At 41.2% G+C, this 26,981-nt stretch overlaps 1 protein-coding gene across 1 annotated transcript in view; it reads right to left on the minus strand.

The window, feature by feature from the left end:
• CDH13 (cadherin 13) overlaps positions 1-26,981 on the minus strand; it is a 990,542-nt gene that overhangs the window by 766,701 nt on the left and 196,860 nt on the right. The window contains exon 2 of the mRNA XM_006087037.3: positions 17,755-17,866. Within this exon, the coding sequence (XP_006087099.1) occupies positions 17,755-17,866 (112 nt within the window). The remainder of the gene's footprint in view (positions 1-17,754; positions 17,867-26,981) is intronic.

Genomic DNA, 26,981 nt, shown 5'->3' on the forward strand with positions numbered 1-26,981 from the left:
AACTGCCCTCCCCTGCCGGCCTGATCGCCCACAACTGCCCTCCCCTGCAAGCCATCTTGTGGTGGCCATCTTGTGGCCACATGGGGGCAGCCAACTTGTGTGTTGGAGTGATGGTCAATTTGCATATTAGCTCTTTATTAGATTGGCGGGTAGACTGAGCTGAAAACTCACTTATACCTAAATTCATACAAAATAGATGCCTAAGAACACACATACCACACATAAGTAATCACATCTGAAAGTTAATAGCAGGATAACTGGAAGATAGAAATTGGGTGGGTTACAGATTTTTAAACAATTTAAATTAGGGTAGCACCATGCTCAGAAGGGGTGGGAGCTGGAAGAGAAGGGGGTGTATGGGCCACAAAACAGGTAATAGCTATAGTGCCACAGGGGAGAAGTCAGACAGTGGCCTCCCTCTTTCTCACATTGTATCAGGTAACAACACTAGGAAGTGGGTGTCTGTCTCTAAGGGTAGCAGTGACTAATGGAAGCTATCTCGGGGCATACCAGATGGTTTTGTTTTCTTAAGAGCAGTGAATGACTTAATGCACATGTCAGTTTTCTCTTCAGGGTGAAGGATTTATTTCCCCAGTCTTAGGGAACAGCCTTAAGTTGTCAGCCTTCTAAGGAACTGCCTTGGCTAAAGACCAACTTCTCCCTATGGTCATGTTCCCTTCCCACTACCCTCATCTAATGAGAGATCACCATTGAGCTATAAAAGCCTAGCTCCCTCGCCCAACTCAGGACCACTGTGAGGGCCATCCTGGTTTCAGAGTTCCCAGGGGGATTGGCCAAGCTTTTGGTGAGACTGCATCAGAGCCTAGCTTCATCTCTAGCCAAAGCTGCTTCCTTTCCCTCCCTTCCACAGGTAATGACTCCCAAAGCACTCCCTAAATAGCTTCCTGCACACCAATCTCCATCTCAGAGTCAGCTTTCTGGAGGCTTAAACCAATGACATAACCTAAAATGTAGGCCTGGGCCTGCAGTCCAAAACCCTTTCTTTTTTTAAAAAAATATATTTTCTTGATTTTTTACAGAGAGGAAGGGAGAGGGATAAAGAATCAGAAACATCGATGAGAGAGAAACATCGATCAGCTGCCTCCTGCACACCCCCCACTGGGAATTTGCCTGCAACCAAGGTACATGCCCTTGACAGGAATCGGACCTGGGACCTTTCAGTCCACAGGCCAACGCTCTATCCACTGAGCCAAACCGGTTAGGGCCAGACCCAAACCCTTTCACATAAGTCTTGGATAAGCACAGCCACTGAGTCACCCTTGAATATGTGACTTTTACAACCATATTACACAAGAATAAAGAAAAACAATACCAACAACAAACACTGAGGTTGGAAATAATAAGGGCAAACTACATGTTCCATTGGAAGGAACTGACATTAACACGGAGAAATCTTTCCTAAAGAGGCACTGGGCAACATAGAGTAATGCATAAAAGCTTTAAAAATGTTCTCAGAGATTCTATCTCATTGGATTTTCATAGCTCCAGGAGCTGGGCATTATTCAACCGGTTCTACAGATGTAGAAACTGAGGTTCAGAGTGTGAACTCCCCCACTCCAGGCCAGGAATTGTATCTAAATCTTCTGAAGAATATCATCACAAAAGTAGAGTTGACCTTACTATCAATATTACTTTGAAGGGCTGATCAACTTGTAAAAATAGCATCATATTGATACATAATAGAGAAATTGTTAATTCATAATTATAAGATGCTTTTCACCACTGTGAGCATGACAAGTTTGCTAATAGGCAGCACTGGCCATTGATTTGGGCTATTCGAATAGCAGCTGGCCTCCTTCAATCAACCAAGCAAGTGTTACCCATAACTAGGATGGACCTGGAAAATGTCCAAAAACAAAGCAATTTTCTACTTTCCATTTCCCTAAATCCATCACCAAAATAACAGAGCAAATGCTCCCATTCAAATCACTGTTCTATATGCTCAGGCTGAGCTAGATGAAGGCCCCTGGCAGGCAAAACATTCAGTATCCACTTTAGTACCATCAATACATGAAGCAATCAACCCAGCCCAGTACTATGTAAATGTAACAGCAAACATTTTAATAATAAACTAAAGACATTCAGACCACTCAGCCAGGTCCTTGTGCAGAGAGCCAGTTTACTGGGGAATTGCGTGGGTAGCAGAGAGAGAGGGTGCCGCACTCAAGAGGCGAGTGACTCCCATTGCAAAGTGGAAAATATGTGGAGTGGCAGGGAGAGGCTGAACAAAATCTATCAGCATAGACCATTTACTCACAGAGCTCAAAGTGAGGTTTGGGAACCCATCATCAAATTATGTTAATTGATCTAAGTAGCTGCCATTTTCAGAGCAGTGGCTGTTTGTCAGCCTCAGATTTACCTTCAGCATCTCACTGAATGCTTGTCTCTTAGCAGAAATGGAAACTCAGAGAAGTTAAGTAATTTTCCCCAGGTCACAGAGATATGAAGGGTTAGAGCTGGCATTCAAATCTAGGTGTTTGTCTGCCAGAGATACTGTGAAAACCAGAGCTGGGGTGGTAATAAGATGTTCCAGACTGCTATACTTCAGGCAACACTGGTTCCTCTCTCTGGAACAGTGTGGAGCTGGTGTAGGCTGAATAAGAATAGAAGGAACACACCGGAAGTATCCATCATGGATGTAGCTGGTGTCATGATTATGGGGTGGGAGAAAACTATGTCAGCAAGTGAGAAAATAGAAAGCCCATTGTGGCCTCCAAGAAGTTAGGCAGCTCATATAACACTGCAAAGTCTGTTGGCTGCCTCTTTCACAATGCTCAGAAAAGTCACATCTGACCTACTTTTCAATGTCTCAATCTTAGATACTCAGATGACACCTCTAAAAGCATAAATATTGAAGATGAACTTTTGGTACTTTGCAGTGGGTAAAAATAAAAATACCAGATTTTAGTGCTCAATTCATCAATAACTTCCTAAAGGTTTGTAAATTCCCCAAAAGGCTGCCCCTTGCTCCCTGACTCCCTGCCAGTAGCCAGCATTAATGCTTCTCCCTCCACTCAAATTGATCTAGTCCCTGAAAACATTCTAAGACAGGCAAGCGGTCAGAAGCCCCAACCCATAGGAGGGTTCAGGAATCATCTCTGCCCTCAACTCCTAGGTGGTTATAGAGTGGATTCCAACCTTCTGTAAGCTTGGGTTTGTGCCTCAAGTAACAAGGACCATCCACTGGAATTCACTGCGCGTTTTTTCAAATTTTCTTAGTTGACCTCTCCCATCTTTGCCCAGAGGCATCTGTTGCCTTAGGGAGGATTAGGCTGTTGAATCAGGAATGCAAAGTGAAAGATTCAATATTCAGCCTAAAGACTTTAGTGAAACAAGTCTTGAAATCCAGGCTTTACCAAGAGAGAAAAGGGCTTTCTAATTTGCAAGCATTTAACCCTAAGCTTAGGTAGAGCTAATGCAGGATTTCATTGAGGAGAGGTTCCCACCCTCCCAGAGACCTTTTCAACTGGGTGAAGAAGACAGAGATGCTGCTGGACAGCGAGACAAGATGGGAAGGGTCTCTGGATCCCAGAAGGTCTGGCTTTACTCAGAAAAGCCCATAACCATTAGGCTATGGAGCTTTATATTGTAAAGATGCACATTTTCCCAAGCATTTTACTCTCTTATTTCCCATGAGCTCAGCAGAATGAGAAAGAATTGTATATATTTCCGCCTTCCCCTCTCCTCAACAAGAAAGGCAAGATTTGAGTCTTAGAGGCTCAGATCTTCCCTGGTCCCAGGTGAGAGTGAAAAGCATTTTGCATTCTGACAGTTCAAGAAGTTTCTTGGATGGATGGGGCAGAGGTGAGTGAAGCTCTGAAGCTTAGGGAGGACTGAATGAGTGCTTTCTTAGACTGGGAATAAGTTAGGCCCTGAGGTGTGTCTGCAGAACATTCACTGTGCATTTTCACATTTTAAAGGTCTGAGCAGTCCTCAGTTAGAAAACCAAATAAACAAAAAAATAGCATTCCCCAACCTTATTTAATTTTAAAACACTTTCCCACAGTTTTCCATCGACAGAGTTTTGGGAAGTTCTGACTTAGAACAAATACAAACTATTATGTACCCAGAACTGAGACCACTCCCATCAATATAGCATTGCTATTAAGATCAAGAACTGAGACCACCTCTGTCAACCTGTCTTGTTTTTTGCCCAAGAAAGATAAGACTAAACCAGTACAAACTTCACTGTGTGTTTCAGGAAATTCATGAAGATCAGTCTACCTGAGAGAATAGTTCTACCTGGGCAAACAGCTCATTTATCAAATAAATAAACAAATACATAAATAACACAAGACTTAGCTAAAGACCTTGCTAGTGTGTCATGAGCTTTACCCAATGCCAGTTTCCTACCTGAAATCACAAGAGCCTAGAGCAGTGGTTCTCAACCTGTGGGTCGCGACCCCTTTGGGGGTCAAACGACCCTTTCACAGGGGTTGCCTAAGACCATCGGAAAACACATATATAATTACATATTGTTTTTGTGACTAATCACTATGCTTTAATTATGTTCAATATGTAACAATGAAAATACATCCTGTATATCAGATATTTACATTACGATTCATAACAGTAGCAAAATTACAGTTATGAAGTAGCAACGAAAATAGTTTTATGGTTGGGGGTCACCACAACATGAGGAACTGTATCAAAGGGTTGCGGCATTAGGAAGGTTGAGAACCACTGGCCTATAGCCTCCCCCAAACCCCATCAACATCCCCTCTGACTTCCACCTTCTGAATCATTGCTAAGATTCGGTCACAGTGGTGCTCTTCATGGAAGTGAGATTTAGTGAATGTACCTTTGCTCTATTCCCACAACCTGTCTTGCGATTTTTGAGGAATGTGTACCCTGAGCAGTTTGGCCAAATGACTAAAACCCGCGTCTTCAAGGAATTGGCTTCCAGTTGCTGGGCCTGTCTCCCAGATCACAGAGGGGGATTTTGACACCATTCCAAGTCAACGAGCTTTTCTTCCAAAACTGGAAGTTATGTGAAGCTCAGTTCCTATAAAGGTACCAAGCATACAAGTGCGGCCCTCAGAACAGTGTCCAAACTCTTGTAAAGGGCCTATGACCAGATGAGCACAATGACTGAAAGCACTTTAATAGAGGAGTAGTATGCCTATTGAATCTAATTTCCTGAATGCTTATATTTGTATGTCTTGTTTTTTTATTTTCATTTTTATAGTAATAGTTTTTATTATATTGTTAAGAAAAAGTATTTAAAACTTCAAATTAAGGCAAAACTGTACTTGGAAGTGAAGTTCTTTCAAAGTCAAATACAGGCATTACCTAACAGGTACAGTCAGGAATTATTTAATTCTCCAGGAAAATAGAATTTGTTCATTTCATTGAAAGTTGCATATTTAGTAAAATTATATGTTAATTTGTATATTTCTGCATATTAGAGATGTAAATAATATTCAGTAGAAAAAATAACTCCAATGGTTAGTTACTTGCCCTGTAGGACTTTATATGTTGCCCAATAAAATTATTCTAATATTCCTTTATTATCAAATTGCCTATAAATACCTAGATCTTCAAATGTTCCTTGAGTCAAATTTATCATCTTATTGGCCTGTTTTTCATTGATGGATTTGGACTTGTGTTCACTTTAAATTTTTTATTGATTGATTGGGGAGAGAGAGAGAGAGAGAGAGAGAGAAAGAGAGAGAGAGAGAGATTTGTTGTTCCACTTATTTATGCATTCATTGGTTGATTCTTGAATGTTTCCTGACTGGGGATCGAACACCCCAACTGAGCTACCAGCCACAGCTTGGGCCTATGTTCACTTTATATTTCTATGATTAATGTTTCTAACTTATCAAAATTACAGGCTGACTTTTTTTTTTAAGTGAAGTGCCAGTTTGAAATTCATGGAAACAAAACAAAAATAAAACAAAGGCTGGTCTTCTGCTCCAGAATGCTTGAAAAGCACTGTTCTAACTCTCTCTGGGTTTTCTTCCGCTACTGAAATTCTTGGAACTTCCTTACTTGCTGATCTTTGTGAGGTCTTGTGATTCACGTCTTTGAATGAACCTGTGAGCTACACGATTTCCTTTCATTAAATCCGTGTGTTGAAAGTCTTGAGTTGGTGAGGGTTTCTCAGAACTGATAAAGTCACGAAATTGTAATTGTAGCTGACACAGTACTTTCAAACAGAGAACACGCAACCTCTCCTTGGGCTATGCCCATCGCAAAAATGTGCCTGATCAGAAATGTACATGATGAGAGCAAAAAATTGAATTAGGCTATTCCCAAAGCAAAACAGGCAACTTTGGACATAAAACAATTTTTATACACATCTTCATCTTAGGCCTCACTCACCCTAGAAACTGCCTTGACCTTGACCCAAAATAAAAGAAACACCTAGAAGCTTAATCAGGGCTGCCATGCTCCTCCACCATTCTCCAATATGGACAAAGGCCTGGGTCTAGCCAGACCCTCCATGCCCCTGTGGACATTGGGAATGACCACTGGACCACATCCCCATGGGCATCCACCTGACACTCTCAGTTTCCCCTAATCTCAGTCCTCCCTGTTGTTAGTCTGTTTGCTTCTTCGGTGCCTGGAATTTAATGCTGAATCCCTTTTTAAGCCTGATTTATCCCCACTCACCCTCACTCTTCGTTTTTAATTCCACAAACTTCCTTCCACTGAAAAATGCAGTGCTAACCATATTCCTTGGAGGTTTAGACTCATAGTTTGAAGTGTTTTCAAGCACTAATTATTTCTTTCATGTTATTCAAAATCAATGTTTCCTCATTTGGAATTCCCTCTGCCCCCATGGAATTTAATGTATACATATGAAAATGAAAACCAATTTTAGCTAAAAATAGATCTTCTGGGCGGTCTCTGGAATCAGCTGACATACACAGTTAAGAGGGACCTGGATCGCTGACAACTGCTTGGGCTTCAGTTGGGGATAAAATAGGCTGGTGCAGCAGTTGGCCACTTTTCAGGGTGGCCTGCCAACACATCATTTATCAAGTTGCTCACAAGTAGAAGCAGGGTCAGGGGGTGGTGTGAGGGGGGTGGCTGGGAATTGGAGGCTGGGCCACCACCACACCCAGCTGCCCCCAGAAGCAGCTGGGCCCTGAACAGGCCAACTAAGTGCCGGAGCAGGATTGAGGACTGACTTTTCAGGGGAATGCTCTCCTAAGGAGTGCAGTCTCCAATTCTGAAATCCAAGAGGATCAGCACACGCTAACTGTTTTCATAACTCATCTGGCAGCAAAACCCAACCTGAACTAATATGATGGTATTTGTGGTCTTATTTATCCTACTTAGAGTGAATTTTCATGATTCACTGCAGAAATATCTGTTTTATTACAGGATGCTGCCCCAGAACCCTGGTGGAGTTGTACAATATAAAGCATATGCACTTTATTAGTTTCCTAAATGCTGAAACACATAAACACATCTGGATCTAAGGATGAAAAGAATCACTTCTCAAATGGTTTTCAGGAAGCATCCTTTTAACATTTAGCCCAAAGAGACCAAACATGAGGGAACAGTATGTGTGTATTGGAGAAGGGGGCTGGAGGGATGGAGGCACGTGTAGCTAAAGCATGAACATGCCTGAAAGGGAGACTTGGAGGGAATAGGAAGAACATGTGTTCCAGTTGAGAGAAGCCACATTTCATTGAAAATTCTCGGTGCCACCTTCAGTAAACAACAACACTGCCCATTCCAAGAGCATCACTGTGCCCAATCCCCTCCCTGGCCTTATTCAGTCAAATGATAAAGACAACAACCTTTATACGGACACAGCCTGCATGTGCCAGGCACTGCCCTAACACTTCTGCATGTGTTTTCTTCATCAATCCTCCAAACATTACCTCCATTTTACAGATGAGAAAACTGAGGAGCTGAGAGGTTGAGTGACTGGAAATACTACCCACTGTAAGTGATGGAGGCAAGGAGTCCTCACTGAGAGCCCTGTGAGGCTCTCGGGGACACCCCAGTCTGTTCTCAAAGGAAAGGACAGGAGCACTGGTGTGGGAGGAAACTGGATATAGCATTTCCTGTGGGGAGAGCATGCAGAGCCAGGGGATCAGAGCATGTTTGCACCATCGGCACCTTCTTTGAGACACTGGATCCTTAAAGGAACCTATATGCCCTAGTGGGATTATAGATCAGTTGATTAGAAGGGTAAAATGGTATCCCCTTTCCTGGATCACAGTAACTCAAAGTGAAAAACTATTCTCATCTTAGAGCTTTTACATTACTACCTGGTCCCTCTGCCAAAATGTTTACCAACCCAATCTCCCCCTGGCTGATTCCTTCCAGTAATTCAGGTCTCACTTCTCAGGGAAAACTTCTTTGGCACCCATTCATGTAGCAGCCCTCCAGAAACCTCTATTATAGGACTGACCTTGTCTTATTTCTTTCATAGCACTTACCTTCAGCTTCCACATATCGTTTTCCTGTTTCCTTAAGTGTTTATTTCTATCGTGCCCGTCTCTTTCCCTCCACAAGAATAAAAGCTTCAACATAGAAGGCATCATTTGTTTCTGATTCAAAGTTTTATCCTTTGTAGCTAGTATAGTGCCTGGGATAAAGTAAGTAACTATTCTGATTCACGTCCGTGGCTGGATGGAGTAGGACAGCATGAGATTTTATCACATGACTCAGAATGGCACACAATTTAAAACTTGTAAGTTGTTTATTTCTAGAATTTTACACTTAATGTTTTTAGACTGCGGTTGACTGTGGGTGACAGAAACTGAAGATAGCAGAACAGCAGATAAGAAGCGGACCATTGTATTCTTAATTCCTTGAAGAAAAATAGAGATACAGATATTTAGTCCAGCTCCAGAATCATGTGAGTACAGACACTCAACAAGTCAAAGAGTAAGGCCATATGGCAGCACTTAGAATGTGACAGCCTTAATGAGGCAGTCTGTTCACCAGCATCACCAGTGAGCAACCTGGCGTGATGGCTGTCCTCATTCTCTGCCACCTAAGAGACATGTCCATTTGCCTGTGTGCAGCAATCCAAAAATTCTCATACACGGAGCACAGCCTGCAGTCATAAACTGTTAGTACTGGAAGGGGCCTGAGCGATAGAGGACAACACCCTCAGGTGGACTCGCTTGCTTTTGAAGGAAAGCCCAGCAACACTCCTTTCCTTCAAAGGACAGCCCTCTATTTCCCAGGTCTGGCCAATAGGGAAGCCAAATATTCTGAGATACTGTGGTTGGTTCATGGATAGGCACTTGACCCAAGCTGGACCAAGAGAGTAAACCATGAGATGTTTGCCAGATACTTGGAAAAGAGATGCTCTGGGTTGTTAAGCAGGAGGAATAAAAGGCGGAGCTTCTGGTGGCCATCCTGGTGGGAATCCTCTGAGAGTGAAGGGTACCAATGCTACAGAAAGCAGAGCTGAGGAATGAAGGGCATGTGATAACACCTAGATGAGCATCTAGACACAGGTGTTCCTAAAGCCAGCTCAGACCCTATCTATATATAGATTAACATTCAATCCTCAGAATAAGTTATTGAGATTGCTATCATTATCACATTTATTTTCCAAATTAGAAAACTGAGGCACAGTGAGCTCCCCCCACCCCATAACTTGCCCAAGAGCTTAGTTGGTAATGGGCTGACCTTATATCGATTTGGATCCAGGAAGCCTGCCTCTGGGGTCTATGCTCTGGAGGCCAATATCCCAGAAGTTATGAATTTTTTTAAAGTTAAATTCTCAATGTTGACAACAAATTCCTTTCATGAAACACTCTAGACTCCCACAAGGAGAGCCAAACAGGACATATCTGTAAAGCAAATTTAGCCCAAGGGCCGACCATGTGATTTCTCTGTTTATTTATTTCTCCTGTTCTCCTGATAAGAAAACTGATACCAAGAGAGCTCCCCCTGCATCTGCATTCCTCACCTCCTCAGCCTTCTCACTCTGTCATTTCATGTTTCCCAAGCTTCAAAGTATAATTTAGGACCCAAGTCGAATGAGAGGATCGCTAGCATTTTATTATTACCCCCACTAACTTGTACATGTGTTCTTTTAATTTTGCAGTTACTTTATTATATCACTTTACATTTATGAAATGAGGTAGTTAGTATAATTCATTTATGGGAATCCTAATAAATATTAATTGACTGATTACTAGGTTGTTACAAACAGTTGGTGGGAGGAAAGGGCAAACATGTACACATATTACATTTCTATAGGACTCTGTTTAAATATAGGACAAATTCTCACTAATGCAAATAGGAGTCCCCATTCTGACCCAAAGTATAATCACCTTCATAATGATGGAGTGAATTAAGTGACATCAGAGTAATTTTTCTTGGCATATCACAACAGCTTAAAACAAATATACCACTTGACACTTCAACCTTAATCAGACCTTTCCGGACTGTAGTACAGGTAATGTTAAATAATTTCACTAATCAGTTCATCAGTCTCCCCACCTGAGAGCAAATACAAGTTAGTCGTGTGATGCACAACCAGAAAATGCAAATAACATTATCACTTTTTAAAAATCACTGAAACAGAAAAGGAAAACAAAATAACTTAGGAAATTTCTAAAGGTAAACAACATAGACAGACAAAAGCCCAAGTCAACCTGAACGCAGGAAACAGGCATTTGCCCACCTGCCAGGCGGGAAAGTTCACTCATTTATTACCAACCAAATGAAATCTTTCCAGCAGGGTCAAAAGGGCCTTTGTTTTGACATTTAATTCACTGGCGATGTATTTCCTCAGTTAGGATGCAAAACACCTCTCACGTTGCTTTTTCATTAATTGCCTTCATTTTTCAAGTTCCCTGTTTGATTTATAGTCAATTAAAAACACCCTCCAAAGCCCTGACTCATGTATGTTAAGTACAAATATGATTAATGCAATAGGATGCACTCTATGGATGACCTGCCACTAATCAAGGTCAGTGTCTATGTGGGATGACCAAGCAGTGCCTTGATTAAAGGAACTCATTGGGAGGGTGGAAAGCCAGGAATGCAAGGTCATGAAAAATCTGGCACTGGATTCACCCAAAACAAGGAAAAAAGAGGCATTCTTTCTATATTTTTCTATATTACAGAGGAAGAATGAACTTAGCTATGGACAGAAAAAAATAAAATGAAGTTCTCTCTTTATCTCATCCAGGTTGACAAATGTGGATGGGAAAATTAAGTGACAAATTTCCTTAACATGTTACCACCAACATAAACAAAAATTACAAGACACTAGACTGGAACTCTGGATAAAAGCCAAGGCACTGAAATCCTGGGTTACAATCTCGACATCACCAATTGTAAGCAGAACGAGCTTGGGTAGCCCAGCCTTAGTATCCTTACCTATGAAATGGGCACATAATGATTGTTATGAGGTTCCAGGGGCCCTCCACAGTTAGAGAATGCATAGTAAAGTCAGCTGTGAAGGCCACTGAGGCTGCCATGGTTAGCTCTGAGTGTGCCTTTTAAAAGTCCCAACATTTGTGCCCGGCCGGCTTGGCTCAGTGGTTGAGCATCCACCTATAAACCAGGAAGTCATGGTTTGATTCCCAGTCAGGGCATATGCCCAAGTTGCAGGCTCGATCCCCAATGTGGGGTGTGCAGGAGGCAGCTGATCAGTGATTCTCTCATCATTGATGTTTCCATCTTTCCCTTCCTCTCTCTTTCTCTCTGAAATCAATAAAAATATTTTTTAAAGTCCCAATATTTGTTCCTAGTATACATACATATAGTATAATATATGCTATATTTTCTAAAATATATGCTCTCTTTTCTATCAGCATAGGCATGTACCCCTTCATGAAGAAATCTCTTGAGAGTTATTCCTGCCTTTCCAGAAAAAAACAAACATATTGAAACCTCAGAAGAATTATCAGAAAAGTCATGAGCAAAAAATATAATAGTAACCTAATGCATTAGATCAGTGATTTTCCACCAAAATGAGGTAAATAAGGACATCTTTGTACATTGTTTACAAAGAAAAGTTTACTCAAATTAAAGGACTCCCTTCTTTTCTGTAATTAGTCCTTACTCCTGTTTTGTTTTGTTTTCGGTGCCAAATGACCTTTTAAAAAATTCTGGCCAAAGTAAATGGGGATATATCTTATTTATGTGCTTGTTTTTTCTTTCATATCCAGATGTAAGATAATGTTTTAAAATGCAGTCTTATCAATCCAAGATTAAAAAAAAGAAAAATCTACTGACCCATGAAATTCAAATCCTAGAATCACTACTTCAGGTGTTTCTTTATCTCTTCAGATGTTTAATGCCCACAATTTATCTTCTAAATCACTTTGTTTAGATGGCCACTAAAAGGAAATTGAACCTATCATAACAATAAGAGCAATGATAGTAATAATAATAGCAGCTTCCATTTACTCATAGCTATGTTCTAAGCATTCTCCCATTAAGTATTGCATCAACTCTAGAAGTAAGGGCTGTCATTATCCATCTTAGAGAGATGATACAATTCAAACTCAGATGATTCAAATAAGTCACTCATGGTCACATAGTTAGCATGTGACTGTGCCATATGTTTAAACCCTAGTCAATGTGAGTTTACAACTGTGTGAGCTTAACCACAATACGATAATCATCAGGAGGATGCAATTGGAACCCATCCTTATCAGAACCATCAGAAGGTGAGGTCCCTCCCCTGTGTGTTTCCACCAGGGAGCAGGGTTAAGAAGCTGCCTGGCTCAGGGGAAGCATACCCTGATTAGAAAGGCAGCATTTAGTCACAGCTACATGACCTTGCTCACCTGTGTGACTTTTGTCCTCTCTCCCATGTAGGCCCAAGTTACTCTGAGATGGCTGCTTCCTTTGTGGTCTGTCTCTGTCTCTTCGGAAGTCTCTTTGCAACTTGGGTCACACTGCTTTGTTGGGATCTGTACAGAGACTGTGAACATGTACTTAACACGAGTGTTCTACATTTCCCAGCCTTGTTTGTAGTTAGGTTGCCTACATGACTAGGTGTGTCTAATAGCATGAAGTAGAAATGATACATGTCCCTTGTGAGCTAAGGTGGTTAAACATGTGGGGTGTCTTCCCCATACTCTTTTTAAAAAAATATTTTTTTATTGATTTCAGAGAGGAAGGGAGAAGGAGATATAGAAACATCAATGATGAGAGAATCATTGATTGGCTGCCTCCTGCACACCCCACACTGGCAATGGAGCCCTCAACCTGAGCACGTACCCTGACCAGGAATTGAAATGTGATCTCCTGATTCATAGGTCAGTGCTCAAAGACTGGTTCATAGGTCGACGCTCAACCAATAAAGAGCATGGAGCCAAGCCCCCTTACTTTTATATTGTCCCCCTGTCTTGCAGCTTGGAGGTATAAGAGTGATTGGAAGGTACAAGATGGCAGGACCAAGTTAAAAGTAGGGTGGGTCCTCAAGTTCCCACTTGGAGGGCAGCCACTTGGAGGAGAACTACCCAGGAAAGCAGCCCAACCTGCATCCACATGATCTGAATGAAAAATAAATGTCTATTCTCTTAAGTCACTGGGGTTGTTTGACACCAAGCCTGTTCTGAGTAATGCAGGTCCTTTCTGAAGTGTAAATTCTTGTAAGTTTGCATTTTAGGTGAACTCAGGTGTGGCTATTTCCCTCTGTGTATCCGTGTGGTCCAAGAGGAGTAATCCATGAAGGATAAACAAGGTGGAAGAAAAGTGCTGACCTGAAGTGGCTGAGGGCCAATGGGTGTCCTTTGCTGGTAGTTGGAGATGTCTCCCACTAATAGAGGCTAGAGGATCATGATTTCCTTAGCAAATATGATGATCACAGGTCTGTCTCCAATGCAGGAGGTCTGTCCCAGCTGACAGGGCAGAGCTGTTCTGTATTCTCCATCACACCAGATAGGAGCTATCACTTGGCCTTTTTCCATATCAGCTGGGTGGCTGGTCAGTTTTCCAGGCCAGCTATTCTTCTGGAGCCTGGGTGTCAACTAGGAGGCTAACACCAGAGTCACTACTCAAATCTCATGGTGCCAATATAGTGGGCACACCAACCAATGTTACAATAGTTCTGGGTGTCGAAGATCACCAGGGCCTCTTGCCACAAACCCATCACAGATGCCTCCCTGAGACCAAAGACCTTGAATAAATGTCTCCTTCCTGGGTTTCTGCTTTCTTCCCCTTTCTTCTTGCCATACTCATCAAATATGGGAATAACCAAATATCTTCCCAGCTCACCTTTCAAGACTGAGATGAAGCCAGTAAAGTTTTGCCCAAGTTATCATGAGTTGGGGGCTTTGCTTCACACAGTGAGAGACACCATGAAAGTGCTCCCCTGGTCACATTAAAGGAAACTGGGATGCCGTGTTTTCATCCTAGAAGCTTGTTGAAAATGGTCTTTTAAAGACGAAAGCAAGTCTAGCTAGTGGAAAGGAGAGTAGAATAAAGAGTTATTGGGATGTGAAAAAAATAAAAGGCTTTAGAACAACTGAAAGAAAGATGTATTGAAGTGAACAGTGAATAAAATATTAAGGAAATAAAAGGAGTGGAGGTGACCATTAGTAACAGTTAAAGTAGAAAAAGATAAGTCATTGAGAATTGAGGAGAAAGATGAAAAAAGATAAAAGGATATATTACTGTCTGAACAAAGAGAGCAGGGAGCTGTGGACAGAATAAACATTCCCTGTAATTTGCTAAAAGCTGAACACAGAGCCAGTGGAATATGAGCAGATGTATGGGGTAAGAGCAGATGTACTAGGTCTGTCAGGCAAGGAGACAACACTATCAGACAACCATATAGAATAGTGAAAATTATAGACAACAATTGATTATGCTGTGTTTATACCTTCTGGAAATTCACAATGGTTGGAAATCAAAGCTCTTAAATAGGGCAAATATAAAGGAAAACTGGAAAGAGAAAATGATATAAGCCCAAGATAATGTTAGTAACCTGGTTTCTTTTAATATCTGTTATTACCTAGAATATCAGATTATATTTATATATCACTAAAATATCCAAAGGCATTTCCTGGATCTCAACCTCCAATATCTAAGTATTTTAACACTTTCTGGTCTTGTTTGATCATTTTCCATTTTCATCCAGATGCTGGCCTTATATCAATATAGTGTTCATGCTGACAGTACTCATCACTCAGTTTCTTAATCACATTTTTCAGAGACAGAAGGGTCTTGCATTGAACTATGAGGAAATGCATGAAAGAACTGAGAATGAGAGAGGAAGAGGAGGGGGGAGGCATGGAGAAGGGAGAAAGACTTAAAATGTTACTTAGGGAAAAAAGTTTATTCAGTATCTTGAGTTTGTATTTCCTCTTGCAAGTGGAATAGAGCAATCTCTTCTACTACTTCTGGAAATCCAGATTTTCCAAACACTATCCAACAGGCCATCTCCAATCTCTAAAAACTTTCTTCTTTATTCAGGCACAGTTAAACATATTCACAAGGTCTATACACATAATAACCTCTGTCCATTGCTTTGAGATGAACTCAAAAGTATCTAACTAGACCTGCTCCCTGTATTTCCCACCCTAATAATATATATGGACCTACAGTTTCACTGAGAGGGGGTTGTCAGACTTTGCTGACTATAATTCACACACAAAGTCACATATAAATATTTAAAATCCTCAATTCCCATATCACTGACTTTTCCTGAATGTGCTATCATCGATAATCAAACCAGTTCTATTTACCATTTACTAGCTTACACAGAACCAACAACCATAACCCACTTAATTACTTAAGGATTGAAAACACACACACACACACACACACACACACACACACACACCGGTGATATTGGAATGTACAGTATGGTTTAGTTTAAATTAAAAAGATCCCCCAAAGTATGATTGTTTCCAGCTTCTCAGCAGTGAATTAAAAGCTGTTTGGTGTAGTGAAGATTACAGAAGCAATCACATTTACTAGTATGAGCCTGCTTTGCATATCAACACTATTAATTTCCATACTCAGGGTGGCTTCACATTTCCACGTGTTAATATAGATACCATTTGGGATGATCACTGGAAAAAAAGAGGTGTGTGTGTGTGTGTGTGTGTGTGTGTGTGTGTGTGTGTGAAAGAGAGAGAGAGAGAGAGAGAGAGAGAGAGAGAGAGAGAGAGAGAGAGAGAAGAGCAGCTGATACAGATGAGAGGAGACCCAGAAAAATGGTTCTCATAAACCAAGTTTTGTTTGAAATATATTGATTCTGATTAATAGCAAAATCAAAAGACAAATGAGGGTTTCTGATGGCCTGACCCAGGAGTCACACTCAGGGATCAAATGAATATGAAATCACATATTGGAATTCACTTATTGTGCCAGTCCTGCACAGTGTCATTACAGACTCTAATTATTGAAATGATTTCATTGGTGTAATTGCATCAAGATGTGCCTGGGCTTCACCTTGGATAGCTCCCTTGATGCTCGACATTGCATCTTCATTATTGTGTTCCTTTCAACTCTTAAACTGTGTTCCAGCCTCACAGGACAATCTACTCAAGCAGGCTGTCGTTGTTTTTTTAACTGTTCTTTAAAATGCCAGCCACAGCACAGGAATGAAGGAATGTGGGCCAGCCTCGAAGGCAAACCTGAGGCCAGAGGGGCAAATGTACAATGATCTTCCCTGAAGGGACCTCGGAGCATCTGACGAAATTACAACACTGTTTTCATATCCTTCATTCCAAAGTGTTAGAATAGTGCTCAAGAACCTACAATTAAATGGTTATTTGTCTACAATCAGTGGTAAATTCTACTCTGCTAAAGCTATTTTTGTTATGAGTTTAGCAATGTATTCCATGCTAAAGATTAAACAATATAATATCATCATTAAATAACATAAAGAGATTATAACCACAGGTCTGAGCATATTTTAAGGAAATTAAATGGAATTTGGGAAGATTTAAGTTTAATCCACAAATAGCCAGTAGAGGTTTTGACTCTTTTCTGAAAAACCATCTTATTAGCCTTAAGAAATATAATGCCCAGTGACATAAGCCAGTCAGAGAAAGACAAATACCATATGATCTTACTTATATGTGGAATCTAATGAACAAAATAAACTGATGAACAAGATAGAACCAGAGTCATAGATACATGATACAGACTGACAGAAGTCAGAGGGGAGGTCAGAGGGGTGGGTGGTATAAAAAAAAGGTGAAGAGAATAGCCAAAGAACATATATGCATAGCACATGGACACAGACAACAATGTGGTTAGGGCCAGAGGAAGGGAAGGGTGGGGTCTGGGTGGAGAGGGGCAAATGGGCGGGGGAAGGAAATGGGGGACATCTATAATAATGCCAACAATAAAAATAAACATTTTTAAAAAGAATAAGGGTTTTGAGTTCCTATGCCTAAAAATTTCCAGAAGCCAACATCCTGCCCTCACCATTATTTTGATCTAATGCTGTGAACGACATAATACAGGTAGGACAGTGGTCCACAGGAAGGCAATGGTTCTGCTTTCAGGGATCTGCCAGGCGAAATGAATTTCATTTCCTTTACACAGAATAGTACTCACATTGGAAGGTGGCGGCCCCCTTTTGTGGGAGTGGTTGGAAAATACTCACCAGTGATCAAATACTAAAAAGAGATACACATGACACTGTTCACCTCTAAGCTGGCAAGACCCTAATTCAAGACCATCCACTCTGGGTCAAGCAAAATGAGAATAATGGGCAGAAAAATGCTTAGTGTAAGGAACACCACATCCCGAGACATATTAACAGACATTGGTGAATTTAAATATGAGGATAAGCCAGAAATATCCAGTGACATTGCTTACAGTTCAGAATCGCCTGGTCCTCGATGAATTCCACTGGCTGATCGATGTGGAACAGTTTCTGCTGAAATCCAGGAGTGCAGTCCAAATCTTCTGCAGATGTTAGCAGCAGCACCTGAGAACACCAAAGCCATCAATATTTTAACATCAGCTCATGTGTTGGGCCTGCTTCCTTGTACCAAATCTGTGACTTTTAGAAATGAGCTGAGGATTTAATTTCATTTCCCAAATGAAGAGGTAAGTTGATACTTCTCCTGTGGTTGCCAACAATGTTGTTTTGGCAATGAGATTTGGAAAACGTGCAAATGGGAACAGCTGCAGCAGTTTCCATTCAGTTGCAGTTAAAGGAATAAGTTAGTCAAATTTTTATACCTGCTAAGAATCTCACCACAGTTTCCATGTGTGAAATTTCATTACAAAATCTGTCAATTTTATACAATGCCTGAGTTAAAACCAACTTCGCTTTCATAGATGCAAAGGAGCATTGTCATCTGTGAGAGGAGGAAAACTAACTATTCCATTGGAAGTTACTTCTAAAAGGATTCTAGGGCCCACTAGACCTTCACAGTCCAAGATGGGGGCCATGACCACACGTAGCTACAGAGCCCGGAGCCTGGCATCCTAGTGCAGTTAACAATGCTTGCCAAGGTCCTCCATTTAAGATGGCAGAGCCCGAGTTTGAATCCAGGTTTAAGGGTCCACTGTCAGAGCCCCTCTCATACCCCTCAGGCTTCCCATGTGGCATGGGACTTTGCATTATGTTCCTTGAGATATCTCTGTGACCTGTGGGAGGCTGCTTTACCTGAGCATGGTCCCAGCAGAGGGTTTTGGAAATTCACAACCCCAGGAGCAGCCTGTGACCAGAACTGATGAGAGCTGGTGCACACATACCCTGGCTCCCTGGCCCCTCAGGTGAGATAGCAGTTTCCACATGGACTTGAGTTCCAATTGCCCACAGTGGTATCTGACTTAATAACGCACCTTCCATTTGCTACCTTCTCTCCCTTGGCTCATTTCCTCATCCCTGTTGGTATTTTTCTGACATCACCCTCCAGATAAAACTACTTGCTCTCAAATCCTTGACTAGGTGTTTGCTTCTTGGGAAACCAAAATTTGATACCAGAACACAAATTCTTAACCACTGCACACAGGCTGTTGAAGGAAACTCATTACCATCCCCACCAGCAAACTCAAAGGAGTGTACAAAAGGTCGGAAGCTGTGGGACCAAGGCTTCTCTCTAAATACCAGCCTCTGAAATGCACTGAACCTCAAGGAACAAGAGCAACCATCAATCTCTGGAGGTTCGCGGTGCAGCCGGCCTGAGAAACATCAGAGAAATTGCAACGGGAGAGTCATCACCCTGACCTACATCATCTTTCTAAAATTAAAGGGGGAAGGATGCTGTAGCCCAGTGCCCGTACAGTCCTGCTTGTAAAACGCCCCCTTGCTTTGAGAGCAGGCTCTGGTTAAATCACTGCTGAGGCAATCATAATGCTGACAACCTAGTGGCACACACAGAATGCAGATTCAGGACTCAGAATAATTAGCTGGCGATTTTGCAAGCAGAAGATCTATAACTGGCCAACATTAATTCAGTTAAACAGCAAATGGCCAAAGGTTGCCTCCAGGCACCCTGTGTCTACAATTACACATTAACCTTCTAATCAGCTCATTCTGCTCACAAATCCCAGACCAGTAAGCCAGACATCCCCTAGGACCATCGGAGATGATGTTTCTCCAGGGATCCTGAGTGTAAGAAACCAGAACTGATGGAGAGTCTGGGTGAGTCCCCTATTCTTGTCTCTCTGCAGCTCACTCTGTCCTCATTCCTTGGCAGGTTCTATTCGGGATTCCTCTGGAGTCATAAAGGAAAAAGAAACCTTTCCAACCGCTGATTCTCAGGGAAGGTGGGAATGGTGGGAGGCTCCAGCTCTGTTTTTGAAAATTCTTGGGTCACTTCATTGACCAGTCAAAATTCAGGTTAAATGCTTAATAATATAAAAGCATGCAGCACTTCCACGGGCAGGGTATGACTTAGCAAGGTAAGCACTAGTCGAGTGATTAATTTGCTCACTCCTCCCTGCCCTCACCCATCCACTTGTGCCCCAATACTCACTCTAGGGCTCAGTGAGCACTGGCTAGGGGGGTCCTGGAGCTCAGAGAAGCCGTCAGTGCGGCAGTCAAAGCAACAACTCCAGAGTCACTTTAATGGTTCAAATCTGGGCCCTGTCCTTTACTGACTGGATGGTCTGCATTTTTCATGGTCCCTCTCTGTTTTCAAATCTAGAAAAACATGGGAAATAAGATGTGCACTGGGAGGGGCTGGTGGAGTCAGTTGGCAGCTGCAGGTAAGGCAATCAGTGCCACGCGGAATGTAAGTAGTCAGTATGTGCTGACCGTCAGTGTGGACTAGAAAAGGTGAGAGGCAGTAACAAGGCATAATTTAATGTATTGATTAAAATTCAATTTAACTTGAACAGAAATTATAGGTCTCTTCGGGAACATGTAAAAGCTGGGGACAGGGAGTCTAATTTCATAAAGAGGGATCAGAAACTAAACCCACAGCAAAAAGCATTCCTGCTTCCATCTCAAATATGGGTAAGAATTAGCTGGGTAAATGGAGAGGAATATAAATTTGTCTTTTTAACCAACAAGCTCTTTGTTTTCACTTTAATTCCTTTGTGCCTCTATGGGTTTCACGTAACCCATCTCTGAGTTGACAAAACTGTGTTTAAAAAAGAATCCAGACTACCTGGACATACTTTCCCCCAAACCCTCTTTAACTTTTCCAAGATATATGCTGTGAGCAACATTCCAAATGTCTTTAATGCCATGGCAATAATGTTCTTTCTATGTGGTTCTTTTGTTCATTTATGCCTTTGCTTGCACCTCATAAACAAGAGGCAACCAATACATCTGTGAAAGCTCAGCAAAGATCAAATTTTATGATCACCAAAGGATTTCCATTACTTGAAAATTGCAATCAGTCTGCTTATGAAAGCAGATTCATGTTCAGACAGACGGTAAGCACAGGACAGAGCCACACTGGTTCTGTATGAATCCCCATCTACCAGCTGTGACCTCGGCCAACTAACCCTGTAGCTCAGTTTCCTCAGATGGAAAATGGGAAAATAATAGCATCTTATACGTTATTATGAGGATTAAGTGAGTTAATATTGTAAAGAGCCTTATGTAATTGCTAAATCAATGTTTGATCTTTTTATTAGTAGTAGTATTACTATTTTTATATATTAGGTTTAAACCAATGTACAGATTCACTGTTATTCTCCAGAACAGACATTTATAAATATCATCAAAATATTACTTTTGTTGCTGTTATAAAACTTTTCAGTTGTAGACTGTGCTCAGAAATATTCAAAGGGAAACAGCAGGAACCCGAACCAGGTGGAGGATGAGGAGGGAGTCTGCATCTCAGGGTCAGCTGCACAATAAGCACATCGGTTCCATTGTGAGCTGAGGCGCGCTGCTTTGGGAGGACTCCATGCAGCCTTTCAAATGGGAGCTCAGAGCTCCGTCCTCTGTGTAAAGCCACTGCCTTAAACGTATGCATGGATAGCAAATCCTCACATCAAGCTCTTTATACCCGCTTCTCTTCTTAGCTCCTGTTTCTTTGCTGCTATTCAGAGCTTTCTCTTTTAAACAGAAAAGGTTTTTGTTTATCCTGACAAGTACTGATTCAAGAACATAGCCAACTTTGGAGTTTGCTTCCAGAAAGATGACTTTTTTTTTCTGTCCCAGAGTACAGGTTGCCAACTGGCAGCATATGGGATGAACGTGGCCAGCCGAGGTGGTTGATTTAGCCACACCATCTGTCATACACGTTAAATTATCATGTTATGTAGCGTACACCTGTCTGAGCTGCCCTTGTCCGCACCTCTCCCTATGTTATTGCTCCCACTCACTGACTCAACTACTTAATTGTCTGGCCCTCTAGGCATGTGAGTTTGCCACTGTTTTAGACTTTGGAAATAGGCCCTTCAAGCAAAGAACTCTTGTCATGAGTCTCTAGTTTCTTGTCACAATAGTTCCCATAGCCGTGTGCTCTGTTGCAATAATTTTTGCCATGTGAGGATTTTCATTACTTCTAGGTCTAACACTTAAAATGCCTTCTCTTCTCCATCTGTGAAAATGGGAAGGAAGGACTTTCACGCTGGCAGAGTCACCCAACAGAAAGAGGTCAAGAGTCAGCCACTGCTTAGGGGACAAGCACCTGGGAGAACTGCCCAACAAGGAGCCTCCACGCGCAGGTGCAATCCCTGAGGCCTGGGGGTTTGCACAGCAGTGTGCCTGGCTGAGTGCACACCCAACAGGAAGGGATGGAGAAGAGGGCCCTCTACACCACGGCATCGCAAATACACCCCAGAGGCCAGGGGCAAACTTCTGAACTGAAGAAATGCTTCACACAACTGTAATCAAACAGCCATAAATAAAAAGAAACTTCTTGCCACAAATAATTATTTCAGCAGGCTGTGGACAACCTCAGAGCTCATCCTCTCTTAAGTCAGCTCCAAATGTTATTTTCCAAACGAACTCGCTAGTGTCTCCTGGCCCCTAGTTGTTTTTCTTTCACTGACTCACTCGCTCTTTGCTATCAGTGTGGATGGACAGTTTCTTTATTCTTGACACAAAACACCTCTGCTTTACTCCTGTCCAAGTCAGTCTGTTGGAATCAGCTTGGAGGGGCTTAGATTGGCAGGGAAGAAAGGCTACTATCTCTGACTTGCAGGATATAAAAACGTTACAGCAATGTATTTTGATTGATTCTTTATTCTGCCAGAGATGAAAACCCAGAGTCCTGCAAGGGTTTATCAAGACTCACTGCCCACAGGGAAAGCATGGGGAAAAGAGATGCATTTGAACATAACACATACTTGTGTACATACACGCACACATTTGTGTACATACATGCACACGCTCAGCGGCACATATTGACACCCTCACTGTGTCAGCTCATGTCATCCACTCTCCCTCTGACTGGAACTTTTCAAAATGTTCCTCATGTTTTATAGCCCCAGGAACACAGAACACCTGCCACCTTCTTGGCTGGTAATGTAACTGACACTTAGAAGTAATTCTGTGATTCTTGGGGAAATATAAGGGAAGAAAGCTTCCAGTTTGGTGAGTCCTGATGTAGCCTTCATATACAATTTGAGATCCACATTCTAGATGTTATTTCTAAGTGAATGCTACTCAGTATCTTTTCCTCAAATTATTAAAATGTAAGCTGCATAATAATGGCCTCTCAGAGATGTCCTAACCCCAGAATCTGTAACTATGTTAGATTACATGGCAATGAGGAGTTAAAAAATTGCTGACCTTAAAATAGAGTGATTATCCTGAATTACTTAGATGTAATCACAAGGATCCTTGAAAATGGAAGAAAGAGTTGTAGAGTTAGAGAAGGAGATGTTACCATGAAAGCCAAGTCTCAGCGTTCTGGTGTGAGAAAGACGCAACCTGTCATTGCTGGCTTTGAAGGTGTAGGAAGGGGCCAGCCAAGAAATGCAAGAGAGCTCTAGAAACTGGGGGAAAGAGGGTAATACCCCTAGAGCCCCCAGAAGGAATATAGACCTGTTGACACCTTGCTTTCACCCCACTGAGACTCATTTTAGACTCCTGGCCTTCAGAACTGCACCATAATCCCTGTGTTGTCCTCAGTTCCTGGGTGTGTGGCACTCGGTTACAGAAGCCACAGGCAATTCATAGGGTCTCCCACAGTGCTGGCCCCACTGCAGACACTCAGAAATCACTGGTTCCTTTACTTGGCTTGACCAGATATAAATATAATTTGGGGGGGGGGGGCCACAGGAGGACAAGAAGAAGGAGGTATGAAGGGAAATTGAGGGGGGGGAAGAAAGGGAGTTGGGAAAAGAGCCATGACTTTAGAACCCTTGGACAAGGCCATCAGAAAATCATGATATAGAAATAGTCTAAGTGCTCCATTCCTGAGCATAGATAGACATAATCCCTTTTGTCTTAGAAATTGTTCCTTTCAAGTGTTGGGGCATTTTGATCCGCTGTTATGACAGGTAGTCATGTTCATTTTTTTTTCATTAATTCCCTTCATTAAAATTTAAAATTTTTATTATCTTCCAGGCCCTGGGCTAGATGCTTGAGATGAAGAAATGATCAAATCCCTGGGTAAACTTATTATCCAGAAGGAAATGTAGATATATAGGCAAATAACATAATGTGATATGATATGATATAAAAGTTTATATATATTGGGAATTAGGAAGTAGTACAAAGGAAAGATTCTCAAGCTAGACTACCTGGGTTCAAGTCACAATTTTACTACTTAGTTGCTGTGTGACCCTGGGCAAGTTACTAAACTTCTTTGTGCCTTAGTTTCCTCATTTGCACAATACAGTCAATAATTTTATCTACACTAATTGGCTGTGAGGTTCAATGAGGTAAAATAAATCAAAATGTGTAAGATAGTAACTGGTTCACAACAAGTGCTACTTGCTACCATTTATTATTATTTACATTAATAAACAGGAGTATATATAAAATGTTATGAATACACATAAGAAGGAACAACACACTCTTTAGCTGAGAAGAGAAACTGGAACCGTGTCACAGATATTGTGAAGATGAGTGACATTTTTCAAGTGGCAAAGTATAAGAAAGCATGTTCCACCAGGGGGTTGGTAAGTGTAAGCACTGAGGCATGGCCGTTGAAGAAGCAGGGAGCAATTTGGCAGGGATAACAAGCTCTGGGCTGTTTTCAAGATTATTTGAAAATGTTTTTGTCTTCTCAAAACAGGATTAAATTGTCTAGGCATAACCTCCTCAAGTCTGGCTAAACAGAGCCAAAAATAATCCTCTCCATGAAATTACAATTTTTGGCTAAATGAAATGAACTCTTTACTATTAATATTCCAGGATTAATCAACTAGACTCAATTGGTTAATTTTTAAAAAAAGATAGTTTTATAAGAATTTTAGTTATTCTAATTAGGAAGATTTGGTTGGCTGGCCCCTAACAGAAACAGGAGGCTGGACTTGCCCTACCGTTGGTGATATTTCTGTCTACTTATGAAATTTTAGTGATTAGATTACTGGTGACAAATGCCAGATAGAACCTGCTTCCCTTAAGTTAAACAAAGGAGTCCCTATATGACACACCCTTGGGTGAGCCTTAGCAGCCCCAGGAAGTTCAATTACGCAAATATTAAACACCTACTGTGTTCCAGTCCCTGAAAGACTTGTCTGGTCTCTACATTAAACCTTCCATCTATGGAGATAATGGGTAGGAGACTTACTAAATGAATAGGAATGAGGTTTGAGGATCAGCCCAATAGAAGATTGGTGCCTCAGTCTGTCACCTGGGCCAACCTCCCAACTCGGCCACTACTGCAGTGAGCAGTTCTCTAAGAGCTAGGACTAGCCCCACAGATGTCCACAGTGTTTCCACGTTCCACTCTGAGGCTGCACCTACACTGCAGGAGCCTGGTGAACGTGAAGCCAAGCAGAACTGGGGAACGCAGAGGAGTTAATGTTTCCAGCACAGCCCTTGACCCTGGGAAATGGCAGCTGGTTAAATGCCCCAACTGCCTTCTTCCAGATGGAAGAAATTTAAACATATATATATATATATATATATATATATATATATATATATGTTAAATTTATGTATGCAAAATATATAATATAAAATATGAAATATACATATAATGAACTATTATTCAGCAATGAGAAAGAAGGAAATCCTGCCATTTGCGACATGGATAGATCTTGAGGGCATTATGCTAAGTTAAATAAGTCAGATAAAGACAAGTGTTACATAGAATCACTTATATATGGAATATATGTATATTTTTAAAAGTCAAGCTCATAGAAAGAGTGTTTGTCAGGGATGAGGGAAAAAGGTAGAGGTTGGGAAAAAGGTACAAACTGTCAGCTATAAGATGAATAGGTCTGAGGATCTGTTGTAAAGCATGGTGGCTATGGTTGCTACCATTGAGTTCTATGGCTGAGGTTTGTTCAAGGGTGTAATCAAAAAATAAAAATAAGGACAGGGAGAATCCTTTCAAAATGTATTTGTGTGTCCTATCACCGTTATGTATACTTTTAAAATCTTACAAAGTTGTTTATTAATTATATCTTAATAAATCTGAAATTAAAACAAACAAACAAACAAACAAACAAAAAAATCCCAATGACCAAGAGGGTGTCATTCCATAATGACCTACATTTTGTGAAATCAGGAAAATCTAAACGAAGACTTCACTGACGGTCAATAGTTACAGATACAGTCCTGAGGTTGTGTCAATTTAACAACTAGACTGTGACCTTTTCTTGCTTAGAAGTAATTATCAGGGCCTGCCTGGCCTTGCTGTGAAGTGGAACATTTTATTCTAACTGCAAATCTCAACACTTTCTTCTCTGCCAGACATTAGACAAGATGTCAGGTTTGTCATCACGCAGGAAGGTTTTTATTAATTATCTTTCAGAGGCAAAGTCCTTTTGTAATTTATTTTTTCACACCAGGAAAATTCTTCTATTGAACTAAGTGTCTATCTTGTTAAATTATTTTTTCTGCTAAAGGTTCTGTCTTTGAAAGTTCCAGAAGAAAGTAAATAGCCCATCAAAAATTGGTGTTGAAGTCAAGGAATTGATTATGTTAAGCAGGACACCACATAGCCTCCCCCGGGAAGGAGTGAAAGAATTTGCATCTTCTCTTTAAATCCTAACTGCTTGATATACAGTTAAGATAAACAGTTCTCCAAATTCTCACTTGCCTGAATCAGATGAAATCACAATGACTGCTCTTTACATGCCAATCAATCTTATTTTGAAGAACTCACTCATTGATATAAGCAACTTTTATGAAGTGCTGACTATGTGTCAGTGTCAAGTTATACACACATTAACAAGACAAGACCCCTTTAGGAACACAGAGCATAGGAAAGATATATGTAAATACCTACTTTGCTGGTGGGAATGCAGAATGGTACAGCCACTGTGGAGAACAGTATGGAGTTTCCTCAAAAAACTAAAAATGGAACTCCCATTTGACCCAGTGATCCCACTTCTAGGAATATATCCCAAGAAACTAGAAACACCAATCAGAAAAGATATATGTACCCCTATGTTCATAGCAGCACAATTTACCATAGCTAAGATTTGGAAACAGCCTAAGTGCCCATGAGCAGATGAGTGGATTAAAAAACTGTGGTACATCTTCACAATGTAATACTACG

This window comes from Myotis lucifugus, unplaced genomic scaffold (assembly GCF_000147115.1).
Source record: "Myotis lucifugus unplaced genomic scaffold, Myoluc2.0 scaffold_35, whole genome shotgun sequence".
Classification (NCBI taxonomy): domain Eukaryota; kingdom Metazoa; phylum Chordata; class Mammalia; order Chiroptera; family Vespertilionidae; genus Myotis; species Myotis lucifugus.